The sequence below is a fragment of the Cupressus sempervirens genome, chromosome 3 (genome assembly GCF_028749045.1).
Source record: "Cupressus sempervirens isolate cs-2001-9-10 chromosome 3, ASM2874904v1, whole genome shotgun sequence".
In the NCBI taxonomy this organism is placed as follows: domain Eukaryota; kingdom Viridiplantae; phylum Streptophyta; class Pinopsida; order Cupressales; family Cupressaceae; genus Cupressus; species Cupressus sempervirens.
In genome coordinates this window covers 18,724,327-18,750,774 of record NC_143120.1, presented here as the reverse complement: position 1 = coordinate 18,750,774, position 26,448 = coordinate 18,724,327, and the positions used below count along the sequence as shown (strand labels likewise).

The following is a 26,448-nucleotide window of genomic DNA, read 5'->3' as shown; positions in this document are numbered from 1 at the left end:
GAAAGTGGAGAAGTAGATCAACCAATCTGCATATTCATTTATGAATGTCTTTGCCTCTTTCGAATTCTCAGCACATAGATCGCATATATAGACTAGATCAAGTAGAAAATAAGTGTCACTGATTTTCTTGTAATGGATGCGTGACAACTACTATAGCTAAGCAAGAAAGCTATCTGTAGACCCAAGATGACCTTCACCCTAGCAAGGTCTCATATAATGTATAATATCATATAAAATGACTTTTTCTCATCACCCCACATAGTTGCCAACAAGTGGAATCGCTAAACTTGCCCAATCTACATTTCCTTCTGTAAAAGCCAATAAATTTCACGTAGTATCAGATGTATTAGTGTCTATTCATCACATTAGCCTTTTGAAAAGGGTGATCATCCCTTCCTAGTATTCCAAGAACTCCTTACCAATAACCTCTCCAACATGCCAATTATTTGCAAACCTAATTTTGACATTCATCCTATATATTATTCTGTTGGGTCATGCGATCTTCCAAGCATAGTTGTATTATTTGTCCTAAACATCTGCCTAGAAGAATTTCATATTCCCTCTGCAGTTTGTCTTGCTAATAAATGTGCATGAAAGCTTCTTATTCTACTTTCTCATCCAGATGTAAAATCTAGAATAAGAAAGCACTACTTCAAGACTTTAGGCAAAATCCAAGAATGTGGCCACATGTGGTAGACCTAACCCACAAATCTCTATGCATATATATCCTAATTCTTAGACCTACCTTGTTGCGGCTATTGACTAGTGCACCATGGAGATTGCAAGAGTACCCTGGTATTGGTACTTCATCTCAAACAATCCCAAAGACATTAGAATTACTTTTTGGTTGCCGATATTGATGCCTTGGAAAGTGTGCAGCTTACATTAAAAGCCCTATTTCAAAGAGTTTTACATCATTCCAACTAAAAATCGTACTTTTTATAAGAGGAAGGAAACAAATTAGTAGATCAAGATCAAATGACACTTGCAAGTAATGGTAGAGATTTACCGGAGACATTTGCAAATGTGATGATGAAAACAATACTTCCAGTACATTGGAAAACTCTTGTTCTCATGCAAACCACCTCTCCTCAAAACCTAGAAAGTGCTAATGGAAAAAATAGTTTCCACAAAAATCTGGCCTCCAAGGAACTTTGCAAAACACATTTTTAAACTCTGGTTTTCACTAGCAAAATATTAAAAAAATTTGGAAACCAATCCCAAAAATTGAAGAACAAAATCTCCCTAAAATACACCACTTAAGAATCAGATTTTTCTAGAAACCCTAGTTCACTTGTGTGTGCAGAATACTCTTCTTATTGGAGAGTTTGTGATTGTGAAAATAGAGGAGAAAAGATCCTTTTTATGAATTCCTTTCTTTCTAGGCATGCTTCTTGTGTCCTTTCTTATTTTTGTCGAGACATGAGCACATCTAGCACATATTTTTTATCTGTTTTGCAAAGTTGACAAAAGTTTCAAAGAGGCATGTTAGAGTGTCCTTTTTCCATCTCCCTTTTTTGCTACTTATTTGAATGTTTCTTTTAACACTATTTAGGCAGAAGCACGTGCTATGCATGCTTTTTCCATTTAATCAAAGTTGCAAAGCAGGCATGCTATGTGAACCATTTTATTTGTCGTCCATTTTTCAGCTTTCAATACCCTCAGTTGAAAGTGGGCATCGACCAAGTGTCAAAAAGAGCCCAAAATGCATCATGTTTTTTGGCCGATTTTCATCATTTTTCTTTTTTGAATTTTTTGAATTTTCTTTTTCTTTTTCTCTTCAGTCACTTGATTTGACTCTGTCAAAACATCGCTTTAGACCAGTCCCAACAATATTCAGCATATCCACATGCATGGTTTGATTTTAGAAACATCACTTAAATGATATAAATCATGGTGCTAGAAGTGAATACTATCCAGGACCAAGATATACCACAAGAAGCTTAGATATTTGTTAAAAGGATTCAACATATTCAGTCAGCAGAGATGTAAAGCACGGCAAGATCAACACCAAAGGGCGGTTAAGTTTTGAGTTGAGTAAGATTATATTTAACAAAAATTGGCTTTAAAAGGACCAAGATTTTCAATCAAACAGGCATAAACCCTACCAAACCATCAAATAGTTTCACGTCAATGTTTTTAAGTCGAATCTTCTTTACTATATTTGATATTCCAATTTTCAATTTAAAACACTTCAGTTTTCGAGCATCTAATTTTGGATGACCATGCAAATCAATGACACCACACTGTAGCTACTTCAATCAATGAGTTGCTTCATAACAAACATAGATTGCTTCCTCATGACAATCTTGTAGGCCACATAACAAACTCACAATATTAACACGTAATTTATCTCAAATGATTTAAGGCTATGCCGTTGTGCAAGGACAGCCGCATCTCTAAAAAAAAAACTTTAACAAGAGATCAAACCAGCAGCAACCCCAGCATCAAGTATTGAGAGACTTATATTTTATTGAGTAGATAAGCGTGATTTAGAACATAGAGATTTCCTGCACGTCATCCTAAAGTTGGTGACAAGCCCCAAGACTTGGCATATTGGCATCATGTTTTGTAAAAGTATCTAAAAACACAAGGTCATTTGTGCCAGTTACAGTGGTTATTGCCTCAGCCGTCAACATGAATAAATTTATACAACTTCTCAATCTGGCATCATTACAGAGCACTCATGTAGGACCAAGTTCAATAATTCATGATATAAAAAAGTTTCAACATAGAAGACTTATTCTGCAAAGATTCAGACTTGAATTTTGAGATTTCATCTATAGATCAATATTGACCAGTTCACTTTAGTTAATTGCAAGAATACACACTAGACTCAGATTTTTTATATGCATGTCCTTCAAGAAGCATCATCACACAAGAACCAATTTGGGTCAGACTAAGCATCCACAAACACATATTACTTAACTATACTCCCAATGACCTTGCAAGATCCTATGCATCCTACTTCTATCATAAAAATAAAACCTAAAATAAATTCTGCACTATGGGAGTGTAAATGCGTGGTTAAATTGTTAGAAATTCGGAATGACACTTTGCATATTTCTACCTTCCTCGAGTTTGATGCAAACATTCAAAATTCAAATAGATGAATAACCAGGTGCACATAGACCATTTTGTAAAATATTTCCAAATCTTAAAAAGTGAAGGATTTTAGTCATATAGATCAAACAATATACATAGAATGCTTACCTGAGGAGCACTTCCAAATAAATCATCTGGGCTAGAAGTGCACATCAAAACCAAGTGGACATCTTCAGGCTTGACTTTGGCCATTTCAAGAGCTCTTCTGGAAGACTCTACAGCAAGGCCAGTCAGTGTTTCATCACCTGCAAAAGACAGTGTGCTTGTGTCAAAATTGTTCCTATGAAAAGTTTTAGTTTTTTTCAAGCTACACAAACTCTAATTCTAGTCATTCAATAGCTAGCAGATCAATCTGTTCCTCTCTAGATCACATGGAAGAACTTATGATAGATAATGCCAAATATTAACATAACAACTGATCAAATTAAGGGTGGTAACTTGCCTGAAAGAATTCGGCGATTGCGGATGCCTGTCCGAACAGAGATCCATTCATCTGAAGTCTCAACCAATTTCGAAAGATCATCATTTGAAACAAGAAGTTTTGGCACTGCTGAACCAGAACCTATCAATTTGGAACCTCTCCCAACAACTCTGAAATGCCCAATGGCAAGAATAAAAGTTATGAAATGTTGATTAGTGACTAACACATCTGAAAAACATTATGTGATGCTCACCAGCACAACCAACTAGTCGAAATCTTCTCTAGCAGTCCGTTACTTTTCTTCTCAGACCTCAAAAATAATTGAGCAATGAAATTTCAATGTTGATAAAGTTCATATCATTAGTTAAATCTCCTTTCATCACAGTGAAAATGAGATTAATTGTCAGAAAAGTAATTATTTTTGAAAGTGAACCATCTACTCCACACACACTGTCACTGAGAGAAGTGACAAATGGTGTATCTATTATAAGTACTCGATTCACTGAATCTAATTTTTAATATGATGGATTTGGATGGTAAAAAATTCTGTTGTAGAATTGGATTTAACCAATAACAAGTTTTGGGGAAGAATTGGATCTAATCATTAAAAAACTCAAACGCATGTGGCAAATCAGCTATAAAATTCAAAATTTCAAATTAACTGCTCATGATATCCTGTGGATTAGTTCTCTCAAATTTTGAATGGCACACAATATGTTGTTCAACTATAAATAAGAAACCAGAAATACATTGATGTCCAAGTATGACAAAAGTAGGTAAGTAGGACTCAAAATATATATCAAATTAGTAAGTTACACTATTTTATCAAGATTGATAAAAGGAAACCCAATAGCCAAAATAATGGTATTAGAGAATACTAGGAAAAACGTAGTAATTTGCACGAGTTCGCCATAGCAAGTCAATCTGAAATCTTCGGTTTCAATGCAACTAATTACAATTTAAAACTATGATAGCGCTGTCACTCAGAAAGTGCAGTCATCGATCTTGTTAGAACTGAAAAAAGTCGGCTAAAATGTTGTGTTTTGCTCGTCAAGGTTTTCCGTGCCTGAATTTCATTTTTCCTTCATGAGTTTTGCAGGTTTGAGTTGGATTGTGTCTCTGCATTATTGTCCAGGTGTTTCATTGTGATTCGTTATACTGGTTCCTCATCGTGATCAGCATCAGTAATTTGTCTTTTATGTTTTCGTCTGTTTGTGGGTCAAAAGTAGTCAACTGTCATGTAACGTGTAAAGCCACGAAGGGTCAAGTTTTATATTTGACGCGCATTCGCAAGGTTAGGAAACACTAAATCCTGATGGTTGTGATCATGTGAAACAGTTATATCTTGAAGTTTTATGGTTGTTCGCAAGTTCGCAAAAGTGAAATAGAGTTATGTTTGGCACTTGTGAACTTGTGCTGGCACTTCAATTTCATACATTTCTCATGTTCACATGGTGCTTGACAGTTAGTGATTTTAACTTGCAAACGTGTGATCCTAACCATTGATGTCAAGCTTTATGTCATTCACATTCTCACAGGTTATTTTGAAGGTTAAAACTTGTAAAGAGCAAACATGCGAATGGTCGCCACGTGTCTAGTAGGTCCCACCAAGAAGTGACCAGTTTTCAATCTAGGGCATAATCATTGGTTTCACTAAAAGGAGTTCTTTATTATTGCGATCATGTTGTTAGTTGCCATGTGTCTGATCTAAGAAATAAAGGCAAGGGTTGTTCGCATGATCGCAAGGGTATTTTTAAAGGGAATATTTGAGCTGCGAGTAAGTGAGATTGTGCCACGTGTTCATGGAGATAGATCATTGGTGCCTGCAACTCTGCAAGATGATTTTGCCTTAGTGTTAGCAGTTTGCCATGAGGCGAAGATATTAAAGGGATAACTGTTGCGCATGTTTGCAGGTTAACTGCTAGGCATTACTTAAAGGCTATGATTGTGCGAAGAAACTGTTGCTGGTTTGCAAATGTTCACAAGTTTATTGGCGGGTTACTTTTTCTGGTGTGCAGCGATGCGATAATGTGACACATGAATCATGCTAACAGAATTCCCAGAGTACAGCCCAGTAAAGGTATAAGTATAGCCAATGAAGTTTTGACATGTTGGAAGTTTCTTTTTTCATGTTACGCAGTTTGAAGTATTTAAAACAACCGCCAGCGAGTAATGTATTCCAACTTTTGACATGATTGGTTTCTTCCACAAACACTATAAGTAATTGGCATGCAGGAGACAACAATGTCGAGGTTGATGGACAGTTTGCATATATACGAAGAGTTATAAATTTGCATGATCATTCATCATTGTGTATCTAATTTTGAACATTGTGAACTGTGGAACAGTTCGAAGGTGTTTCTCTGCAAATTTCAAAAGTGTGTGGTAAAGGGGTGTGTGTGTGTGTGTGTTGTGAGGTGTTTTACTATGAAGGGTGATTTCGTTTTTCAGACATGGTGCAACCGAGTTCTTCTACTAAAACTGGCGGTGCAGAGAAGATCATGAAAGATAAGTTTTCTATATAAAAAGTTGGCACATTTACTACCTAGGATGTCAAAATGCACTATTTGCAAATGACCAGGCCTGGAGGGATAAATATTTCAGATGCAATGATACTGAAACTCTGGGTTCGACTGGCAGGTCTTTAATCATGTATTTCTACAATAACCAGGTTACGGATGTGCCAATGTGCAACCCATGGTTCCTGAACTTAGCAAAGTTGATCGTTCCTGACATATTTGTGGGCGTAGACCTGGTCAGGGCTCTGGTGAGGAATTGTGACCCCTTCAAAAGGTGTATCAGATGCCAAGACAAGTCAACCATGGTAAAGATTGACAGAGCAAGTGCTGTGCAAGATTTTGGTGTCACTGGCACTCTGAATGTGGATATTGATTTGGAAAATGAGAAAGCAATCTATAATGCGCATAAGGAAGTGTTGAAGCAGGAGGCCATACCTAAATATATGCCAAGAGAGGGAAGGAAACCCATTCCCATTCCAAAGGACATGCATCCTCCTTTTAGTTTGCAGGCTTTTCATAATTATTTAAAATACACAGATCACGGTTTGCACAGAGTACTTGGGGTGGACAGAGGAAACATTGTAATTAATGATGGCCATGGATGTTCAGCACCCCCATGCGAAAAAGGAGTATGAATGTGGGGTATATCATCAACAAGTTGCACAATGATTTGGTGGAAATTCAGAGCAAGCCAAGTGAAATTGATTTTAGGTATTATTCCTTTCTGTTGCACCTCATTTTATTTCATAATGTTGTTCATATGGATAAGGAACTAGACTTGATGAGGGAAGAAATGGGTGTGCCACTGCCAATTCAATTGTGGACCAGGGTATGGGAAAGTACCACATGTTTCTTCTTTTGTGTGTTTTGACTCTTGAGAGCCGGATTCTTTTTCCCTTAGGAGAATATTAGGTGTAGTTGAGGACAGAATTCCTCCAATGCTAAGATTAATGCTTAGACTTCACACTAAGCTTGATGGCCCTATTAGGCATAATTGGGGGAGGGGAGGTTGATGCATTTTTGTTTGATAATTGTACTATCATCAGGGTTTTCGGTTGTCCTCAGCCACCCCATATATTACCCAAGTATGTCCCTTCTAGGATTGGCATAGTGGAATTTATTTGGACAGGTGACATTGGTTGACAAGGAATTCCTGGAACCAAAGAAGAAGAAGGGCACTTTGACTCCTAGTCTATGGATAGTTGATGATTTTACCATTTGGAAATGGACGTTAGATCCCATGAATTCTTTCCTTAAGCATTATAGAATGGCTACAGCTAGGTGGAGGTTAACTGACCCAGAAAGGTTTATGAAGAGAACATTGAGGGAAATGGCAGGTATGCCCTTGCCTGATCACTGCCAACTGCTAGAGGAGGATTTTATTAGGAATTCAGCTATTCCTGATGTTTTGAATGAAAAGAGAAGGTGGAATGATATCCAGAGGGTGAAAAATGAGTTTAAGCAGTTGGATTCCTCATTTCCCAATTTCTATCATGAATTGGATTACTGGAATAGGCTTAAAGCCTTATTTCAAAATTATGATGATATTATGAATAAAATTCCAAATGTTCCAGGAGGTGCAGAAGCAAGAGTCAATCCAGAGGATGTCAAAACTTCGCATGGCAACATCCCTCCTGGTGATGAGTATGTTGTTGTTAAGCCAGGTGATGAGGTAGAGTCCTCACAAGTTCTGGCTGCCAAGAGACAAAAGATTGAGCCTGTCACTCAAGTAGTCAGGGATACTGCCAAGGCAGTGATCACAGAGTAGGGGCAATATTTTCAAGAGTTAAGAAATAGTTTGAGGGATGCTCAGGTGCCACCTAAGGGTGATAGGACTGATGAGAATGAAGTTGCGATTGTGACACAAATGGATGACAAGTTGCTACTGTCAAATTCTTTTGTTCAAGATGATGACTCCAGCAAAAACTGATGACTATTAAGAGTCTTCTGATAAAGTTAAAAGAGAATTAAAAATGTTGATGGGGCCTGATGAAGATGACAGCAAAAAGGAGGAGGTTGTGATGGCTTTGCAACAATATGATCCTGAGAGTCGCAATTTTGCCGAGCAGACTACGGAATTAGTCCATCATAGTGGTATGTTGCTTGTACCTGGATGGGATTTAAAGTCACCTTTTGTTATTGATCAGACCAAGAGTCAACTGGACCCAATTTTCACGTCTGAAGTAGAATTTAGAGAATTCATTCGTGGATCGGGTTTTGATCCAAAAAGCAAAACTTTGGCTATCTGGTCACTGGACCCAGCAACTCACAAGCCCCACTTGATAGATATTCACAGGAAGAGATGAGGAAATAAAATGATATGAAATATACAGAACACTAGCAGCAATCTCTCACTTTTCATTTTTGGGTAAAGCCAAGGCTGAAGATCTAGAAAGAAAGTTGGCTGAGTGTTATACCGGTCTAAATAATGTTGCTAAACAGTATGAGCAGCAGCTCATGATTAATTTTAAGTTGGAGGAAAAAATTGCAGAACATGATCAGAAGATTACAGAGCTTCTTATTGCAATTCCAAGAGGTTGCAGATGCTGTAGTTGAAACAGAAGGTGATCTCCTTCCCCTCACTTCCAGTGTTGTTATTTCTACTGTGTCACAAGGAGCTAAAATTAAAGAGTATGCCGGGAAGATTGAGGAGTTAGAAGAAGAGAAAAATACACTGGGTGTTAAGGTTTTCTTGGAAGTTTTGCAACACAGGGTTGATATACTAAAAAGAAAAATTGATCTGGTTCATGGCTCACTTTTGACTCTTCATAGAGTTAACGACAAATGTGTCGATGCCATTGCTATGTTAACCCCTCTTCATGTTTTATGGTTTGGAAGAAATGTGATTATGGAGAAACTTATGGTTGTTATGCCTTATAGACCAGACTTGCCAGACAAGATTTCATAGGCTTGGGACATGGTTAAGAATGTAAATATGTTATTTGCACTTTTCACAGGGAAGGCTCAGATCATTAAAGAGAAGATGCACTTGTTTGTCAAGTCTTACAGCGCATACATCCCAGTTATTTGCGAAAAGGAAGGAAGGTGAAAGAGGTGAGCACATAGACTGCAGAGTTTGATATGATTATTGAATGTGGAAACATTATTGCAATGTCGAATCATATTGATATTTCCACTTTCAATGAAGTGCTAGATGGTTTGTTTACAGCAGAAGTCGATATGGTTAAATAAATCTCTGATGCTAGAGCTATTACAGATGCATGTTGGAATCATTTGGTGTGCCAGTTGGAGTTTGTGCAGATGTTTACATGGCCAAAAAATAGGGAAGTTGCATTTTGGAAAGCCACAATGAATCAGCCGAGGCCAGCATAGCTGTTATGTTTTCTCTTTTGTCCGTTTGCAGAAGGTTTGACACATGGCAGCCAGCTAGAAAGAGGGAGAACAACTACTTTATCGGGTACTTTGATTTAGCTGTTAAAGCTAAGAGTGACTCACGAAGATTTAAAGAGGTGTATCTGATTACCATTAAGTTGGTGCCATAAGTCTTGTTGCAGTTCCAGGGTTGCTGTTATTGTCTATTAGTGTTATTCAGTTTCTTTTCAATTAAGCAGTTATCAAGTTTTTGATTCCCTAAGTGATCCTTTGCTTGTTGTAATCCTTATTCTATAAAAGGATTTTCAAGATCACTTAGGAGGGGCTGAGAAAAAGATTTAGAATCTTACGTATAGGTCTAAGTCTCAGTCAGGCATAGGGCATGTCATGAATTATTGTATGACTATTTCAGAGCAAATTGAAGTTTAAGATTTGAGTCCTATTGTAGTTAGTAATCTTTTCAAATGAGCAAGCTAGATTGTAAAGACAACGATTCAGAAGTTTAATGGAATATGGTTTGAATTTGGTGCCCTGCTACGTATCAATCTTTCAAATTGTGAATTTAGTAATTCAAAGTTCTCACTACATTCATTGCATTTATTTCAAATGTGTATGTATTAATTTCTAACCTTTGATCAAAGATCAATTAAAATGCTGAAAGATTAATTCATGGGTTCATAAGATTGCACAAGGATCATTATAATAAGTCTGATTTCAAATTACTTGAGAAGTACTACTGTAATGCAACAGTAATAGTAGCTAGGAATCATTTTACAGCATATGTCGTTTACATGATAAAATTTTCTTTGTTTTGATTACCCAATTGATAAGGCACTAATCTAAGATACCTGGAATATTATTGTGTTGATTCTTTCTGTCCAGTCATACGAAAATATGAATTAAAATCATTTTAGTTTTTTGGATGTGTACGGTGTATATCTCATGCTCCATGACAATTGAGAATCAATGAATAATTAGCCACTATTCAGTATTTTCATGTTATTGTTGAGCCTTTTACGAGATAATCTGTTTTAGTGATTCAGGGAAATGTTGTTGAACTCTTACCAAATCTAGGTGAACCAGCCTTGGTTTTACAGAGCCAGAAGTGTAGGAGGACCTATAGTGAATATGCCGGAAGCTTGTAGAGCTTAAAAACCATTTTGGGAACCAGCAGGTCTATTAAACCAGACATAGAGAGCACAGCAATAGGAAATAATGTGACTCGGACATGATCCACAAAACAACCTCCCCGACTTTTAAGGCCAGTTCACTGTAAGATTTCAAGAAGTGCTCACTCATATTTTGCAGACGAATAGGCAAAAGGAAAAAGCAAATGAACATAAAAACTCAATCTAACAAGGGAGATGTTCCAAGATGAAGAAAGCCTCTAACTATTTCTGGAATAAATGAATCAATAGTCGACAAACAACAATATATGGACATTGCTAATAATGCAAAAGGTAAATACTAAATATTCATCCACAATGAGAATGGAAGTGTGGCAGAAAGAAATTAAGAATACATTGTCACAACTTGATGCATTAAACTGTCTTGATAAGGTACACATTTGCAACTTAGAAATGGTTTAAATGATAAATCCCTAAACACATGTAAGAAAGTACCAAACTCAACAGATAAAGAAAGTGTGATTAAAGTTTAGACTTGTAACATGCTTCAAAAACGAGTATAAATTCCATCCTACTTTATGCTGTAATGTCTTGATAACATACATATTTACAACTTAGAAAAGGTTTGAATGATAAATCCCTAAACACATGAAACAAGGTTTGAGTACCAAACTCAATAGATGAAGAAAGTGTAATGAAAGTTTAGACTTGCAGCATGCTTCGAGGATGAGTATAAATTCCATCCTAAACAATAAAGCTCCTATTATACAAAATAAGGGGAAGGAACAATCAATTTCTTGTTGGCTGCACTCAAACATTCCTAAGCCAATCACAGGATACAGAAGACTTGGCTTGAAAAATATCACATTGAGTGTATGCAACCACGAGAATTCAGATTCATGCTAGGCATGGTTCCATGCCCTAAATACGCAAAGATAGGAGATACGTCAAATGCATCCAAAGATAGAATTGTCAAAACCCAAAGCAAGCCCCAATCTGCATTCAAATTTTTTTGGCTTGCAATCTTGAAGAATCATGGCTCATTGATCTGAAAAATATTAACACCCTTTCTCTATTTACAATTGCTCCCAAAAAGTCTAAATTGTTGATCAAAGCTAATGGAATAGCTAGTGGGCACTCATACAAGTTTTCCCTTATGTCACCCTTCGGCTCTTGCAACCCGTTGATATAGAGATCCAACAATTGGTAGAAAGCTTGAGAATGCAAACCTTCAATTTCCATTGCCTCCCACTAACCATTTGAACTGCCATGTTGCTGCTCAATAGCTTGAGACATACCAAAACAACTTGCCAAAATGAGTGCCCACCATTGAACAAAAGTAAAACCAACCAATAGTTGGTGCCATTTAGATATCATTTTCCTTCAGTCCTCCATGGATCAGTAGTTTATTGAGTTGGATGATTGATGCAGAGCATCCTCCAAACAAGCCAATCAATGGGATCCATGCTGATCCCTTCAACATCCATTAAATAATTCCATTGTTAGAGGCATCTCATGAGGTTAAAAACAACATGTTTCAACACATGTTTAATATTCCTCCATTCACATTGCCTGATTTCTATTCCTGATTGAGTTGTTCATATCTTATGTTCTATACATCTTCTTGAAAATCCTCCTGGTGGACATGTTCAAAATTAGTCCTTCTAAAACATATCAAAATATGATCCCAATCCAACTATTCAATTAAGATTTATGGTCTCTACACCAATACCCATTTTCACTGTCATAAACCAGAAAGAAAACATGAAACCCCTCCTAGGGCATCCAATATCTTGCTCAAAACAAATCCCAATGAAACCAAAACAATTTCAAATTGACCACTTGTGAGTCTAGTTTCACAATCTGTAAGCCATTAATTTCTGAAATCCATAACTCATTATATGAGCACAAACCATTCCCTGCAACTCACCATTGAATGTATTCAAAAACCCGTTTTTACTAAATGAATCACAACTTTCGCAAATATCCATAAAAGTGACTCAAACAAAAAGGAAATCAAAGATGATTCAAATATCTTTCCAACGAATCCATTTAGAGGTCATAATTCTTCCACATGTATTCATACCAAACTCTGTAATATGACTGTTGTTAGGGATTCTCAAATCTGCAAACAACCATTTTTACCAAAAAATACTCGTTACTTCTTCAAAACTTAATGAAATTACTCCAAACCAAAAAGAGAAGGAAAATTATTCATCAAATTATCCAAATGTACAGATTATACATGGTTTCTAGGTTATACATGGTTGTACAAGACCTAGAACTGACACAGAAACTGAAAACCCAATCAAAATAATAAGAGTAGATAGCACCAAAATTCCTCAAAAATGTTTCCTTCTTCTCCTTAATGATTTGGAACAACCAACACAATGATTTTATAATGGTTGTGGTGGTTTATAACTTACCAACCACCTTTTAAACCAACTCCTTACATTCTTTTAACCCTTTACAACATTATGCATTTGTTTTGACAACATTTTAAGCATTTTATGCTCCTTTGCATTGCAACTTATGTATAAACCCAACCTAAACCAAACCTATGACTCAAATGAATTTATATGGATATAAATAGGTCCACTCACAGATAAAATAACAATTTTGACATTACTGACCATATTAAGACCTCCTTGCACAATTTTAACTTGTTACAAATGGCTTCTCTAGCCTTTACATCTTGACTTAATGGACTCAAATACATTACAAATGACTCAATTAAATTTCAACTTCTCATATAAGGACTCTTAGCCTCATTTTGTTCCTGTACATTAGGTGCTCCTGCACCAATGATCAATAAAAACCGTAGCTTCAAAAGATCATAATGAACCTAACTCCTTGAGGGTTGTTAAACAAATGAGAAGGGTAGCTTGCAGGGGACCAAAACTAAAAGTGATACGATAGCATCCAAAACTCTCATACACACCCAAAAAAATATTGTTCAAACAATTTTGGTTTTCTTTCTAATTTCATTTCTTTTGCAGGTCTTGTTTGGTGTTTACATTTTCCCTATCAATCTATGCGGCGTCTCTCTTAATCATGCTCTTACACTAATGTTGGTAATACATTTCTACCATTTACCTTGTTGATTGCCTATCCAAGATCCTAAATTCCCCTTGTCTACTAGGATCCACAAATTCACCTTTGGTTGGGTTTATATTCCACGATTCGCATTCATCCTAGCTGCTATGGGAACCCTCTTGGATTCCAACACTATTTTTATTGATTGAAGTGCATTATCAAGGTGGGCTTTACCTCATCATTAATTACATGAATACTCCTTCAAACACAAATCCACATATTTAAGTGCCTTACAATTAATATTTTGAAATTAAACTTGGGCAAGTGGTTTCCTTGATGATGAAGCACATGTGTTGTCTCCTCAATTGATGATGGGGCCCATGTATCATCTTGTCTCCTTTATTGCTAGGACCTACCAACATTTCCTTCTACATTGAAACTCCTACTCCTTTGTTGTGTAATTAGCTTACATATCTTCTAATTTCTATTTATGTGACAGTTTTTCTAATAGATAACTTGTTGGTAAGTGTCTAGCATATCCCCTCGAGATCTATGACATGGTCAAATAATCTCATGTGAGATCTTTAGCTAAGATAGTAGCGGTCTCCTAGATAGATGCATCTTTTGGGACAAATGGCCAGCTCAACTCGCTTCACAACTATGTATCTATTGGGTGGCAACTTCTACCAAGTATTTCCTCTTGGACTTGCATAAAGATCCCAACCGACTAGGCAGTTACAATCTTGACTTGCACTTCATCCATTCTTGAGTGACAATTATCTATTCTCTCTCACAGGCAATTGTTAGACAATTATTATAGCTATTACAGAACCTTGACGCGGTGTTACACTAGGGATATCAAAGTTGCCTATATATTAATGTTGGTGTTGCAATTAAAAAACCTGGATGTATGGGACAGCTGTGACAGCTTGTCCACTTGTTGAGAATTCATGATACCTTTCATTAGCATTACTACTTCTTGAAGGTGCAACAAACTATTTTGGCTTGTTACTTTATAGCTGGTCTCTTCTCACTTCTGTTTAAGGCAGAGATGTCTCCAAATATGTAAAGTAAAGGCTATTAAAAAGGGTATAGAGGAGCAAACATTACATATTTTCCTCCTTAGGTGAAGAATGGAGATGAGAGAATACAGAAGAAGGTTGTAGGAGGAGGATATGGAGGCATCTATTGTGAAAGCCTAATGAAATCCTATTCTTGATTGGGTTAGAGTGAGAGGTGAAGGTAAAGAAGTTTGTAAGCCCCTGTTGCCTATGGAACAAATAGGTAATCTAAATTTTCAATAATAAGGAAATTGTTTGTTGTTATTGCTTCCATAATGGGAGTTAGACATGACTGCAAGTTCTCCCCATATATCAGTGGACCAATGGTTATGAGAGTGTATGTCTATGGTTGTTGGAATTAATTGCCCCTCATTGGATACTAGATCCTACACTGCATCAAGTTTTATCAAAGCAGATCCGCTTGCTAGGATGTGGTGGAGATTGCATCAATTGCATGAGATGGTTTGTATACAAAAAATTAGCTAGAAGGCTTATTAGAAGGGTCTAGTGAATTTTTGTTGCAGACATCCGTGACTATTGAAGAATGCATGTTTAATTAATTTGTTGCAATAATCATCGTGAGAAGCAACTAGTGTACCTGAAACGGTTCTGTTGTTGGATATAAACTGAATACTCTGGTGCGCTTGCTGCAAGTGTAACATGCAAGAGGTGTCATAGATGTGAACAATAATAATGGCGTGTCAGAGAAAAGAATATGATTCATTTGCCTTATGGATCCTTGAGAACATGGTGAGAATCTGTTTAAGATTGAAAATATTGGAAGCTAAGGAATGTGGAAGAATTTCCATAAATGTGATTGCTAATAATGAAGAATCTCATATAGGTGGCATGACAGGAGATGAAGACAAATGTTATAGTGTAGTAAAGAAGGCATGGATGCATTGGTGCATACAGTTGTTGACAGGGTAAGGATAATAATAAAAACTTTGTTTTGTCTAGCATTGTTTTATCTGCATATATGGAGCAAAGTGAAGACAGAGCAGAGGACGTCCCACGCTAGAGGACAATGCAGAAGAGAAGATGTGGCAATAAAAACAAATCGAGTAAGTAGAAATTACAAAAGAAAAATGTGTCGTTGTGGAAGTTCCTTTCAAGGTAATAGCTAATTTGAGAGATAAAACGGTCACTTGTTAAGACCCTAAGTTCAATCAGGAAGTTGATGAAAAGAATCTTCCACTTGAAGAGAGATAAAGAAGATTGAACAATTGTTTAGTTTGTATGATTCTTCCCATGAAGCTTTTGTTGCAGCAGAGGATAACAAAGATAAGAAAGCAACTGATTTTCTTTAGTAAATACTTTCCCTAGTTTCACAGCATGACCTAAAGTCACTACCAAATCACTTTAGTCGCCTATTCTGGCCGTCATCTTCTTCTCATCCATTAGCTGATCATTGAGAACAAAAGAGATTCAAGAGTTACCATCTTTATACAATTTGTTACACTTGAAATCCATGATTTTGTCAACAGAGGCTTCTTTGATCTAGTTATTACATGCTCTAAGACACCATATGTCCCATTCTAAGATCCAGGTGATCAAAAAGTGGAAAGGATTATGCATTGCATCTTATTATTAGCTAGGAGTTAATTTTAAAGAAAAAACTAAGGGTGTATATTATATTAGAAACTCGTGAGAAAAAGCATATGGTATGAACTGTTACTTTTCATATTTGTATTTATAACTGTCATTAAATATCACTACTATTTTGAATCAATCATAGAGTTAAAAAAATTGTCAAACATTTATGCAACACTCCTTGAATTTGCGAAGCACAAAAACTGACGCAGTCCAAGAGGGGAGAACCCCAGAACAGGATGTAAAAACCTTGTGGCTAATAACCATGGAAGCAATACACAGATTTGAAAGAGAAACAAAACCAGATCAATGGATAAATTCAATAAGTACAACCATATGCCGGGTTGTAAGGCCTTCCCGGTGACGGCAAATACATGAACTAAACAACAGATCAAAAATGATCCTTCTCCAAAGTCTATCACCCCGCAGGATGCCTATCCTGAATTTCTAACTCTAATCCTTGGATCTCCAGCTCACTCACATTACAATGGTAAGCTACAACTATAAAATTGTGCCTTAAGCGGCATTCAGTCTGTTACATATCCCGATAAGCCAGTCGGCTGATTGCTGCAAAATAAATCCCTAAAGGGTCTGTTTGGTTCATAATTGTAGAAATCAAAATTTCTACAAATCTCAATTTAGCCAAATCAAGCCTTCGCAAATCTTAAAAATGTTTTTTGCAATTTTAGTAGAACTGTTTGGTTCATCTGGAAGATGAGTGGGAAAATTACATTTTTGTGTTTCGTTCTTCAAATTAGAATTGGAATTAGGAATTCTTTGCATGAGCACTAGTATGCTTCTATAATTCAATTTGCATGGGCATTAGTATTGTTACATCCCAATTTTTGGCTCAATTTTAAAATGTTCATATAATGGTTGAGGTTTCATGTGAAGTCAGTTGACAGGTAAAACTAGTTATGATTATGTGAAAGGGTAAGATGGTTAATCATTATAATTTCATATGAAGATGACATGTTAGTTAGTAGTTATGATGTTACCTTGAAATCTCGGAAAGTTGGTTATTCATAATGAATTCATGGAAAGTGAAATGGTGGTTAGTCGTTATGATATTTTATGAATAATAACTTGTTATAGTAATTGTGATTATATTGAGAAATATGATATTATTGTGGAGATTTTCTTCCTTGCAGGAGCACATCAAAGGGGGGGAAGTATTGCCAGAAAGGAATTGGGCATGGGGGCACCACCTATCACTAGGCAAACACGTATGAGTCATGAACCACCATGGCTAAGGGTAAACAAATAGGCAAGCAAGAGTGTACATTAGACAACCATGAGCTAACCAGTTAAATTATATATCACTTAATAATAAAAAGAATCATTGAGCATAAATTGAACTATGAACAAGTTGTTACCTTTTTATCTGAAATTATTGTGGAGCCTCCTATTATGCTTTATATACCAACACCATGATATCAGGATACCTATACTTGCACATGCATGTATGTACATGTGTGTGTGCGCACACATAAAGCAATATAATGGTACAAAAGAAATAATGATTAAATTTATGCACTTGTATGTATATGTGTACGCACAAATAGAGGTGGCATAGATACCATGATGTCAATATATATTTTAAATCATTTGGAAGGAGAACCTTTATCATTATTATTGTTCCTAGTTGTTTTGAGCGATTATCTTTTTCTTAGGGCATATATTTCTCAAATGTTCTTTTCAAATATTTCAACCGATGGAGTTTAGTTATTTTTTAGCCGATGAAAATGTAATTCTTTATGGAACCAATGCCTAGCTATGTGTACACCACCTCAGCCTTTCTTGTAATCGAGCATGCTTTTGCAGACTGTTTTATATATCTTCTCACCATAACTTTGTGGGCATTCTTCCAATTTGAGCTCTACGGCAATAATTATAAGCCATACTACGAGCATTGTAGTCAATATTACGTTCAAGCTATCTTTCAAGAGTTAAGCATTATGGTTTTTAGACTTGCCAAATCGTTTCAGCATCCAACTTCTTCAAATTTCTTTCATCTACCAAACGAGGATTGCAATTTATACCCGTACAAGGTAGCGCACCTCTTTCTAGCAGTACAGTAAGGTTGTGCATTTCATTATTCTTTTTATTCTATAGGAAAAATGTAATAACCCCAATAGGTTATAACTTCTTCAAACACCAAAAATCTTTGTACTTTAGTTGTTTGACATTTCGTCAAACACTTTGCAAGCAAGCTCTGATACCACTATAATAACCCTCCTCAAATCTGCCCTAAAAAATGCTGATGAAAGCTCAAGGAATTTCATCAAACAATTCACATGCAAGGGACATATGACTGATATAGTATTTTAGCTAGCTACAAATGACTTTTTCTTCAATTTGCATCAATGAGAATCTTGTGCTAGAAGACTACAATGGACTACACAATGACCTAACATGAGTGTGCTACTAATTTTGACAATATTCAATGCATGTATATGATCTAAGCATGAGAAATGAACACCTACAGCCAACTGGCATTTTTACAAACAGTTGGTATGCAAACTAACTAGCTGATAAATAATGATATTAAATTGCTTAAATGACACCAGCAACTATTATCTTCTTAATTGCAATGAAAATTACAATGCTCATGAAATATGGCCAAGACTTTGGCATTTACATGGATTACAAAATGATAATGCTGGTATAATGCACACTTACAGCTGAAAGCTTATAACACCCTAAAAAACAATACTAACAAAAGAACCTGGTTGTAGATGGCTGTAATAATTTCCTTCTATGCTGCCCCTTCTGCTTTGCTTTATTCGAACTACTTTTTCAGCCTGCTTTTTTCGGTTCTGCTTTTTCGGACTGCTTTTCCGTACTTGCTTTTTCAGCCTGCTTTTTTGGTTCCACTCTTTTCGAACTGCTTTTTCGTACCCGCTTTTTCAGCCTGCTTTTTTGGTTCCGCTTTTCCGGACTGCTACTATGTTGAATCTCAAGACCATATTGTCAAGATTTCCAGCTTGAAGGGATTTCGTCCTCCAAACTATTGAGACATAATCTCCAAAAAATTTCCCAATTTCTTTGATATTTCCAAGCATGCATAAAAGAAGCTCTTCCATTTCTTTTATAGTGTTCTCACAAGAGCTCCATCCTTCGTTTTCTCAATGTGGGATAAAACATAACTCCCTTTATGTAACTTATGTCTCCAATGTGTTATAAAATAAAGGGGACTCTTTTAATTTAAATATTTCCCACAAACTATAGTCTATGCATTAATAAAGTTAAATATTTAAATTTAACTTTATAAAATAGCTTTATCAATGCATAACAAATCTTATCAGTGATAAACAAGTCTTCTTGTCGATTTTAAGCAATTACCATCGACATATCGTTGCCACTGGATGTCCGCCCATGCCCAAGATGACTTACTATAAATAGTAAGTATGCCCAAAGTTGCCTCAAAACCCCTCAAAAAGACCTGCCACTGAAACTATCTAGGCCAAATGGCCTCTAAGTCCCTTTAATGTCCTGGTTAGCCTACGGGACCGTGGAGAAATAGGCTAACGACAACATCATGCTATGAATGCTAAAAAAGGGGACATTACAAAAAAGATCAAATGATGATATCATAGATGTGAAATTCATATGTTGTCAATGTATTACTGCAAGTAATCCGCCATGCATATGTTCCTTACAAATTCTGTGTATGATATGATGTTTTGAAGCACTAAAGTACCTTAGTACACATTTGTTTTAATACATTGGCTTATAAAAAGGTGTCGGCAATATGCCTCTGAGATAAGTACAGTATTTGTTGCCATAATTAAAATATGTATATGAATATGATATCAGAAATGCAAATTGATACCAGAACTGAAACTTTACTAAAGGGATCTACCATAAGGACCAGAATGGTCCAGATAAAGGGTGGGAGGAGAGAACATCCCTATAATAGAAAAAACAAGATGAATCAATTATATATATATATATATATATATATATATATATATATATAACAGCGTTGGATAATTGAGTCAGCTCATGGTAGTCCAATGTTTAGATCTTGTTGTCAAGTCGGACAGTGGTTGATACTCGAGCACTAGGATGCTTAATGGCTAAATAGGGTGTCCCATGTCTATTTCCAAGTAGGGAGGGCTTTTCTCGGTTGAGATTGTGTGGGGATACTTAAGGGTCTGCGGTTAAGCCCCTGACAATGCTTCTCCTCTCCACCAAATGTCGAGACTTGCACTAGACAAAGATACGATCTGCATCCAAATATCTTCAGATAACAAGTATTTTACTTCTATGATATTTGTAATTACAAGTTGAAGATATGTTAGATGGTTAATAACATTTAATCAGTTATACCCTTCAATGCTTAGAAATCAATTTCCTCTTCAATGTATTAGGAAATTAGTTAAATCAGTTGATTTTTCAATTGAACATGAAATGTAACTGCATGCATGAGATAGGCTAACTTGATGGTTGTTATAACTTACCTTCAATCATGTGAATATAAATATGAATAAATCTTTTGATTACATTTAATTGCCACAATTAGCAATGAAAAAAGGGAAGTTACAATGGTTTTGTTGCCCTAAATGGTATTGGTAATTAGGATACAATGGTATAACTTTTGTGACCTAAGTGGTATATGTGGACTAACCTAGGTTTTGCAAATGCTACGCTAGGCAGATTTCAATTTCGGAATTTAGTGTACAAACTTGAAACCCTCAATTTAGTTTTATCTGATTATGTCTTAATTGTAATCAATCTTATTAATTAGTTATATGGATTAAACTAAAATTTAAATAGCAATATATTCATAGGCATGGCAATATTTTGTTTACTTGAATTAATTTTCAATTTTTATCCACTCATACTGATTAAATACTCCTTCAATTGTTAGTTATGGTATTTCAGTTAAATTGATTGTAACTGTTAATCTCTTTCATATGAACATGTAAAATAATAGTTATAACTACCTTCTCATGAATATGAAGTAGTAACAGTATTTCAATGATATGTTAGTTGTTAGCTAAGGCTCGGGAAAGGGGGTTGCTACAAGTATGCTTCACTTCTCACCTAGCTGACCTCTGATCTCTTTGCATTTCTACGTCCATTTCAAGTAGAAATCAAAGAAGCCATTGAGGCAAGAGCATCTTGAGTCTTTAAGAAATCTTACACCAACCAAAATATTTCTTGTTTCTTGTACCAGTCTGTTGTTCACAAAGTAGTCGTTGTTGCTTTTGGTTTCCTATTGTGCACACTTGATATCATGTCGAGGACCGATCCTCGATCCTTGTCCTAAGTGCATGAGTTCTAATGTTTCATATTTCTAGGATTATGTACCATTATTTGTGATCCCTGTTTTCCTATTGTTTTCATCCAGCGAGGTGTATTGTTTCATTTGGTACAATTTCCTATGCTTACGTGGCATCTTCTGCAGTGGGAGCCGACTCCTAACACACGTGTGGACCTATCTTTATGTGAGCGTGACTAAATGTTGTCATTTTCTTGGATTTTGGTTTGCTCTTCCAAGATTGGACCTATATTGTAGTTAAATGCTTGACTAGCCGACTTGAGGCTTAGCTAGCCATAAAAGAAGCTTGGATAGAGGTAGGAAGGCAATTTTTAAGGAAAATGAACATTCTAAGAGAGACTACAAGATGGAAGATGAGAGCGTGGACTCTAAATTGTAATTCTTATTCTGTATAAGGCTGCAACACGGAAGGCCTCACAGCCAGCCATGTTGTTTTGTATGTGAAGTTAAATAATTACACCTATGAATATGTTGCATCTGGCCTTGTGTTCTCTGTTGTTATCTGATTTTTGTGTATAGCTTCCGTGTGCAACTCTGGGCAGGGGTGTGTTGGTAGGTTTAAGTTGAGTTTATTCCTCCCATCGCTTTATCCTTGTGTCAAGTGGTATTAGAGCAGAGTTCTTTCGTGTGGCTTGGATCATGGAGAACCTTGTTGAATTTGGTTGTAGGGTGGCAGATCTGAAATCTGACCTATAACTTATAGAAAGTTACGATCTTGTAGGAATTGTCAAAATGGTTCACGGTGGAGGAAATGTTGACAATGCTATAATGGACATGTGAAGGTAGCTTGCAGAGAGACTTGAAGTTGTTGAGACAATGTAGAGAAGAGGTGCACATCTTGAGGATGCTAATGATGATGAAGAAGCAGCACCTAATCCTAATCCTGAACCTAAAGTCGAAAAAGATGAAGAAAGGCTTTTAAGAGTTTTCTCTAGAGCCAACTCTAGGCCTGTTGTTGAAGTTGCTTGCTATGATGGAAGACTTGAGACTAACGAAGCATTGGATTGGATCACTGAGATGGATAAATACTTTGAGTATGAAAGCACTCTTGATAACACAAAGGTTAAAATAGTAGTCACAAAGTTAAAGGGCCATGCTTCGCTTTGGTGGGATCATTTGCAAATTGAGAGACAAAAGAGAGGAAAGGAAAAGATCAAGACACGGGCAAAGATGATTGTAAAGCTGAAGAAGAAATTTCTCCCTGCTAATTACCAAGTTAATTTGTTGAGGAAAATGCAAAATTTGAGGCAAAAGGGCATGAGCGTAAAAGAATATACTGAAGAATTCTACAAATTAATTATCAAATCTGGACATGTGGATGATGAAGTGGAGAAAAAGGCTAGATATCTAAATGGTTTGAGGGCATCAATTCAAGATGAGATCAGCTATGCTAAGATGGTCAGTGTGGACGAAGCATATCAATAGGCTCTAAAGGCTGAAGAGAGATTGGTGAAGAGACATGATCAAAGACGGCACAAAAGAGGTGACAGGTTTCAAAGAAGCAGAGGCTGAACATATGGAGAAAGTAGCAAATTTGATAGTGTGATGCAAGATAAAGGAAAGTCAGAATGAAAGGAAGAACCTGCTGGTAAAAGAGGTAATACACTAGAGGTAGCTACACTAGGTACTGTAACAATAATAATGGTGGTAAAAGAGAAGAAAGATCCTAGTTTAAATGTACTTGTTATAAATGTGGTGAAGAAGGACATAAAGCTTTTGAATGTACTAACCTTGGAAAGAAGATTGGAGGTAATAGCAGAAGTACTTTGGCTTGTGAAGCAGTTGTTGAGACACCTAATGAACCTGAAAAAGGTGAGAACCAAATGTTAAGAAGGATATTGTGGAATGAAAAAGTTGATGGAGAACCTATTTTAAGAAGAAGTTTGTCCAAAACCAAATGTAAGGTCGCTGGAAAATGTTGCAAGATAATCATTGATAGTGGAAGTTTTTATAATTTGGCATCTGAGGAGCTGGTTAACAAATTATAATTGCAGAGATTGAGACATCCTAAGCCTTATCATGTTGCTTGGATCCAAAATGAGCATAAATTACTTGTAAGTGAGCAATGCCCTGTTAAATTCAAAATCAGAAATTATCATGATGAAGTCTTGTGTGATATTATGCTAATGGGTTTTCATATTCTTTAGCGTAGACCTTGGCAGTATGATAGACAAGCATTGCATGATGGTAGATTGAATCGGTATGCTATTGGGGTTGATGGGAAGAAAAAAATATTGTTCCCTTTGGTAGAAAAGCTTGATGAGAATAATTGTACCATAGTCAGAGTATGTCTAGTTGAAGGTAATCAATTTGTTAAAGATGTGAAAGAATAGAATGTTTGTTTTGTTTTGATTCTTAGAAAGACTAAGAAATAAGTTGAGTTAGAACATGCACTTGAGATTGAATCCTTGTTAGCGAAGCTTCAAGACAATTTTTGATAATGTACCTGATGGTTTGCCTCTTGTAAGAAGCATAAGTCATTGTAAGGATGTCATAACTAGAGCCAGTTTGCCTAATAAACCACCGCATAGATTGACAATTGATCAAAAGGCTGAATTGAATAGACAAGTGCAAGAACTGTTTGATAAGGATTTGATTAGAGAAAGTTTGAGTCCTTGTGCAATACCTAATGTGTAAGCACCTAAAAAGAATGGAGAATGGAGAATGTGCACTGATTCTAGAGCTATAAACAAGATAACAATGAAATATAGATTCCTTTTGCCTAGGATGGATGACATAATGGACAGTTTGAGTGGAGCGAAGTATTTTACAAAGATTGATTTGAAAAGTGGATATCATCATATCAAAACTAGAGGAGGAGATGAATGGGAAACTGCTTTTAAGACTAGTGAGGGATTGTATGAATGGTTGGTTATGCCTTTTGGTTTAACTAATGCACCTAGTACTTTCATGAGGCTGATGAATGAAGTTTTGAAGAGATTCTTGTGTAAATTTGTAATCGTATGTCTTGATGACATCCTGATATTCAAGAAAACTAAGGAAGAGCATCTTGAGCATATCAGACAAGTAGTACAGTAATTGAAAGAGGAGAAATTGTTGATGAATTTGAAGAAATATTGATTCATGAGGTTTTGTCATTTCAATTGATGGTTTGACGATGGATCCGGAAAAGGTAAATGTTATTCTTGATTGGCCTACACCTGAGAATGTTGGAAAGGTAAGATCATTTCATAGATTGGCAAGTTTTTATATGAGTACATCAAAAATTTTGGTTCTATTTGTAATGCTATGACTGAATATATGAGAGGATATAAAAGGGATTTCAAATGGACACAAGGAGCACAAAAGAGCTTTGAAACATTGAAACAAAAAATTGTTGAATTACCTACACTTTCTTTACCTAATTTCAATAAAGTTTTTCAAGTTGAATGTGATGCTAGTGGAAGTGCTATAGGAGTTGTTTTGAGTCAAGAAGGAAGGACCACCAATAGCTTTCTTTAATGAGAAATTGAATGATGCTAAGGGAAAGTATTCAATTTATTATCAGAAATTCTATGCTATTGTTCAAAGCCTTGAAGAAATAGAGACATTTTCTGATGCCTAAAGATTGTATGTTGTACACTGGCCATAAAATTTTGCAATATTTGGGAAGTCAGAATAAGTTGAATCCAAGACATGAAGTGGGTCGAGTTTTTGCAAAGCTTTTCCTTTTCATTGAAACATAAGAGTGGACAATAAACAAGGTTGTTGATGCTTTAAGCAAAAGAAGGAATTTGCTGATAGAAATGAGAGTTGAGGTACTTGGTTTTAATGATTTGAAGCATTTGTATGAAACTAATCCTAATTTTGTAGAACCTTGGAAAGCTTGTAAAGATCAAATGATGAGAGATAAGTGGATTGATTACTTCATTCACGAAGACATGTTGATTAAGGGAATTCAATTGTGCATAACTAGGGATCTATGAGAGAGAACATTATGAAGGAGAAGCATAGTGGTAGACTTGTTGGACATTTTGAGATTGATAAGACAGTAAAGCTGATTTCATATAGATATTTTTGGCCACAAATTTATAAGGATGTATTCACCATTGCCTATACCTGATAAGCCTTGGGAAGATATCAGTATGGATTTTGTCCTTGGATTGCCTAGAACTCAGAGAGGTGATGATTCTATTTTGGTAGTAGTTGACAGATTTTCAAAAATGGCTCATTTCATAGCTTGTGAGAAGACATCTGATGCAATACATGTAGATGAATTATTCTTTAAGGAAGTGGTAAGATTGCATGGTTTGCCCAAAACTATTGTTTCAAATAGAGATACTAAGTTTATTGGTTATTTCTGGAGGAGACTTTGGAAGAAGTTGAATACAGAGTTAAAGTTTAGTTCTACATTTCATCCGCAAACAGATGGACAAACTGAAGTTGTGAACAGAAGTTTGGGTAACTTGTTGAGATACTTAGTTGGAGATAAGCCTACTAATTGGGATTTGGTTTTGGCACAACCAAAGTTTGCATATAATAATTATGTGAACAGAAGCACTAAGAAGAAACCTTTTGACATTGTTACTAGAATGAATCCTAAGGGAGCTACTAAATTGAGAAATTTAAACCTTGCGACGAAAAGAAGTGTTCAAGCTAAGGAATTTGTAGATGTCATGAAGACTTTACATGAGGAAGTGAAAATGAACTTGGAGGGCAGTAATTTAGGATAAAAACAAAGCGCAGATAAGAGGAAGATGCATAAATCGTTTGAAGTTGAATATGAGGTTAAGGTTCATTTGAAGAACAGATTTCTAGTTGGTACTACAATAAGCTGAAAATGAAGAAGTTTGATCCTTGTAAGATCCTAAGGAAGTTTGACAGGGGAATTGCCTTTGAAATTGGAGTACCAGAAGACATGGAAATTTCACCTATATTCAACATTGCAGATATCTTTGAGCACTTTGAATTGGATGATGAGCTGAAAACTAACTTGGATTATCCTAAGAAGAAGATAGATAGC

General features: G+C 35.9%; 1 protein-coding gene across 2 annotated transcripts in view; it reads right to left on the bottom strand.

Moving 5' to 3' along the window:
• The window catches only part of LOC149564520 (3-ketoacyl-acyl carrier protein synthase III), a 69,312-nt gene that overhangs the window by 30,376 nt on the left and 12,488 nt on the right, over positions 1-26,448 (bottom strand). For both annotated transcript variants that reach the window (XM_089818075.1, XM_089818076.1), the window contains exons 2-3: positions 3,548-3,696; positions 3,214-3,350 (exon numbers count right to left, since the gene is read on the bottom strand). In XM_089818075.1, the coding sequence (XP_089674201.1) occupies positions 3,214-3,350; positions 3,548-3,696 (286 nt within the window). The remainder of the gene's footprint in view (positions 1-3,213; positions 3,351-3,547; positions 3,697-26,448) is intronic.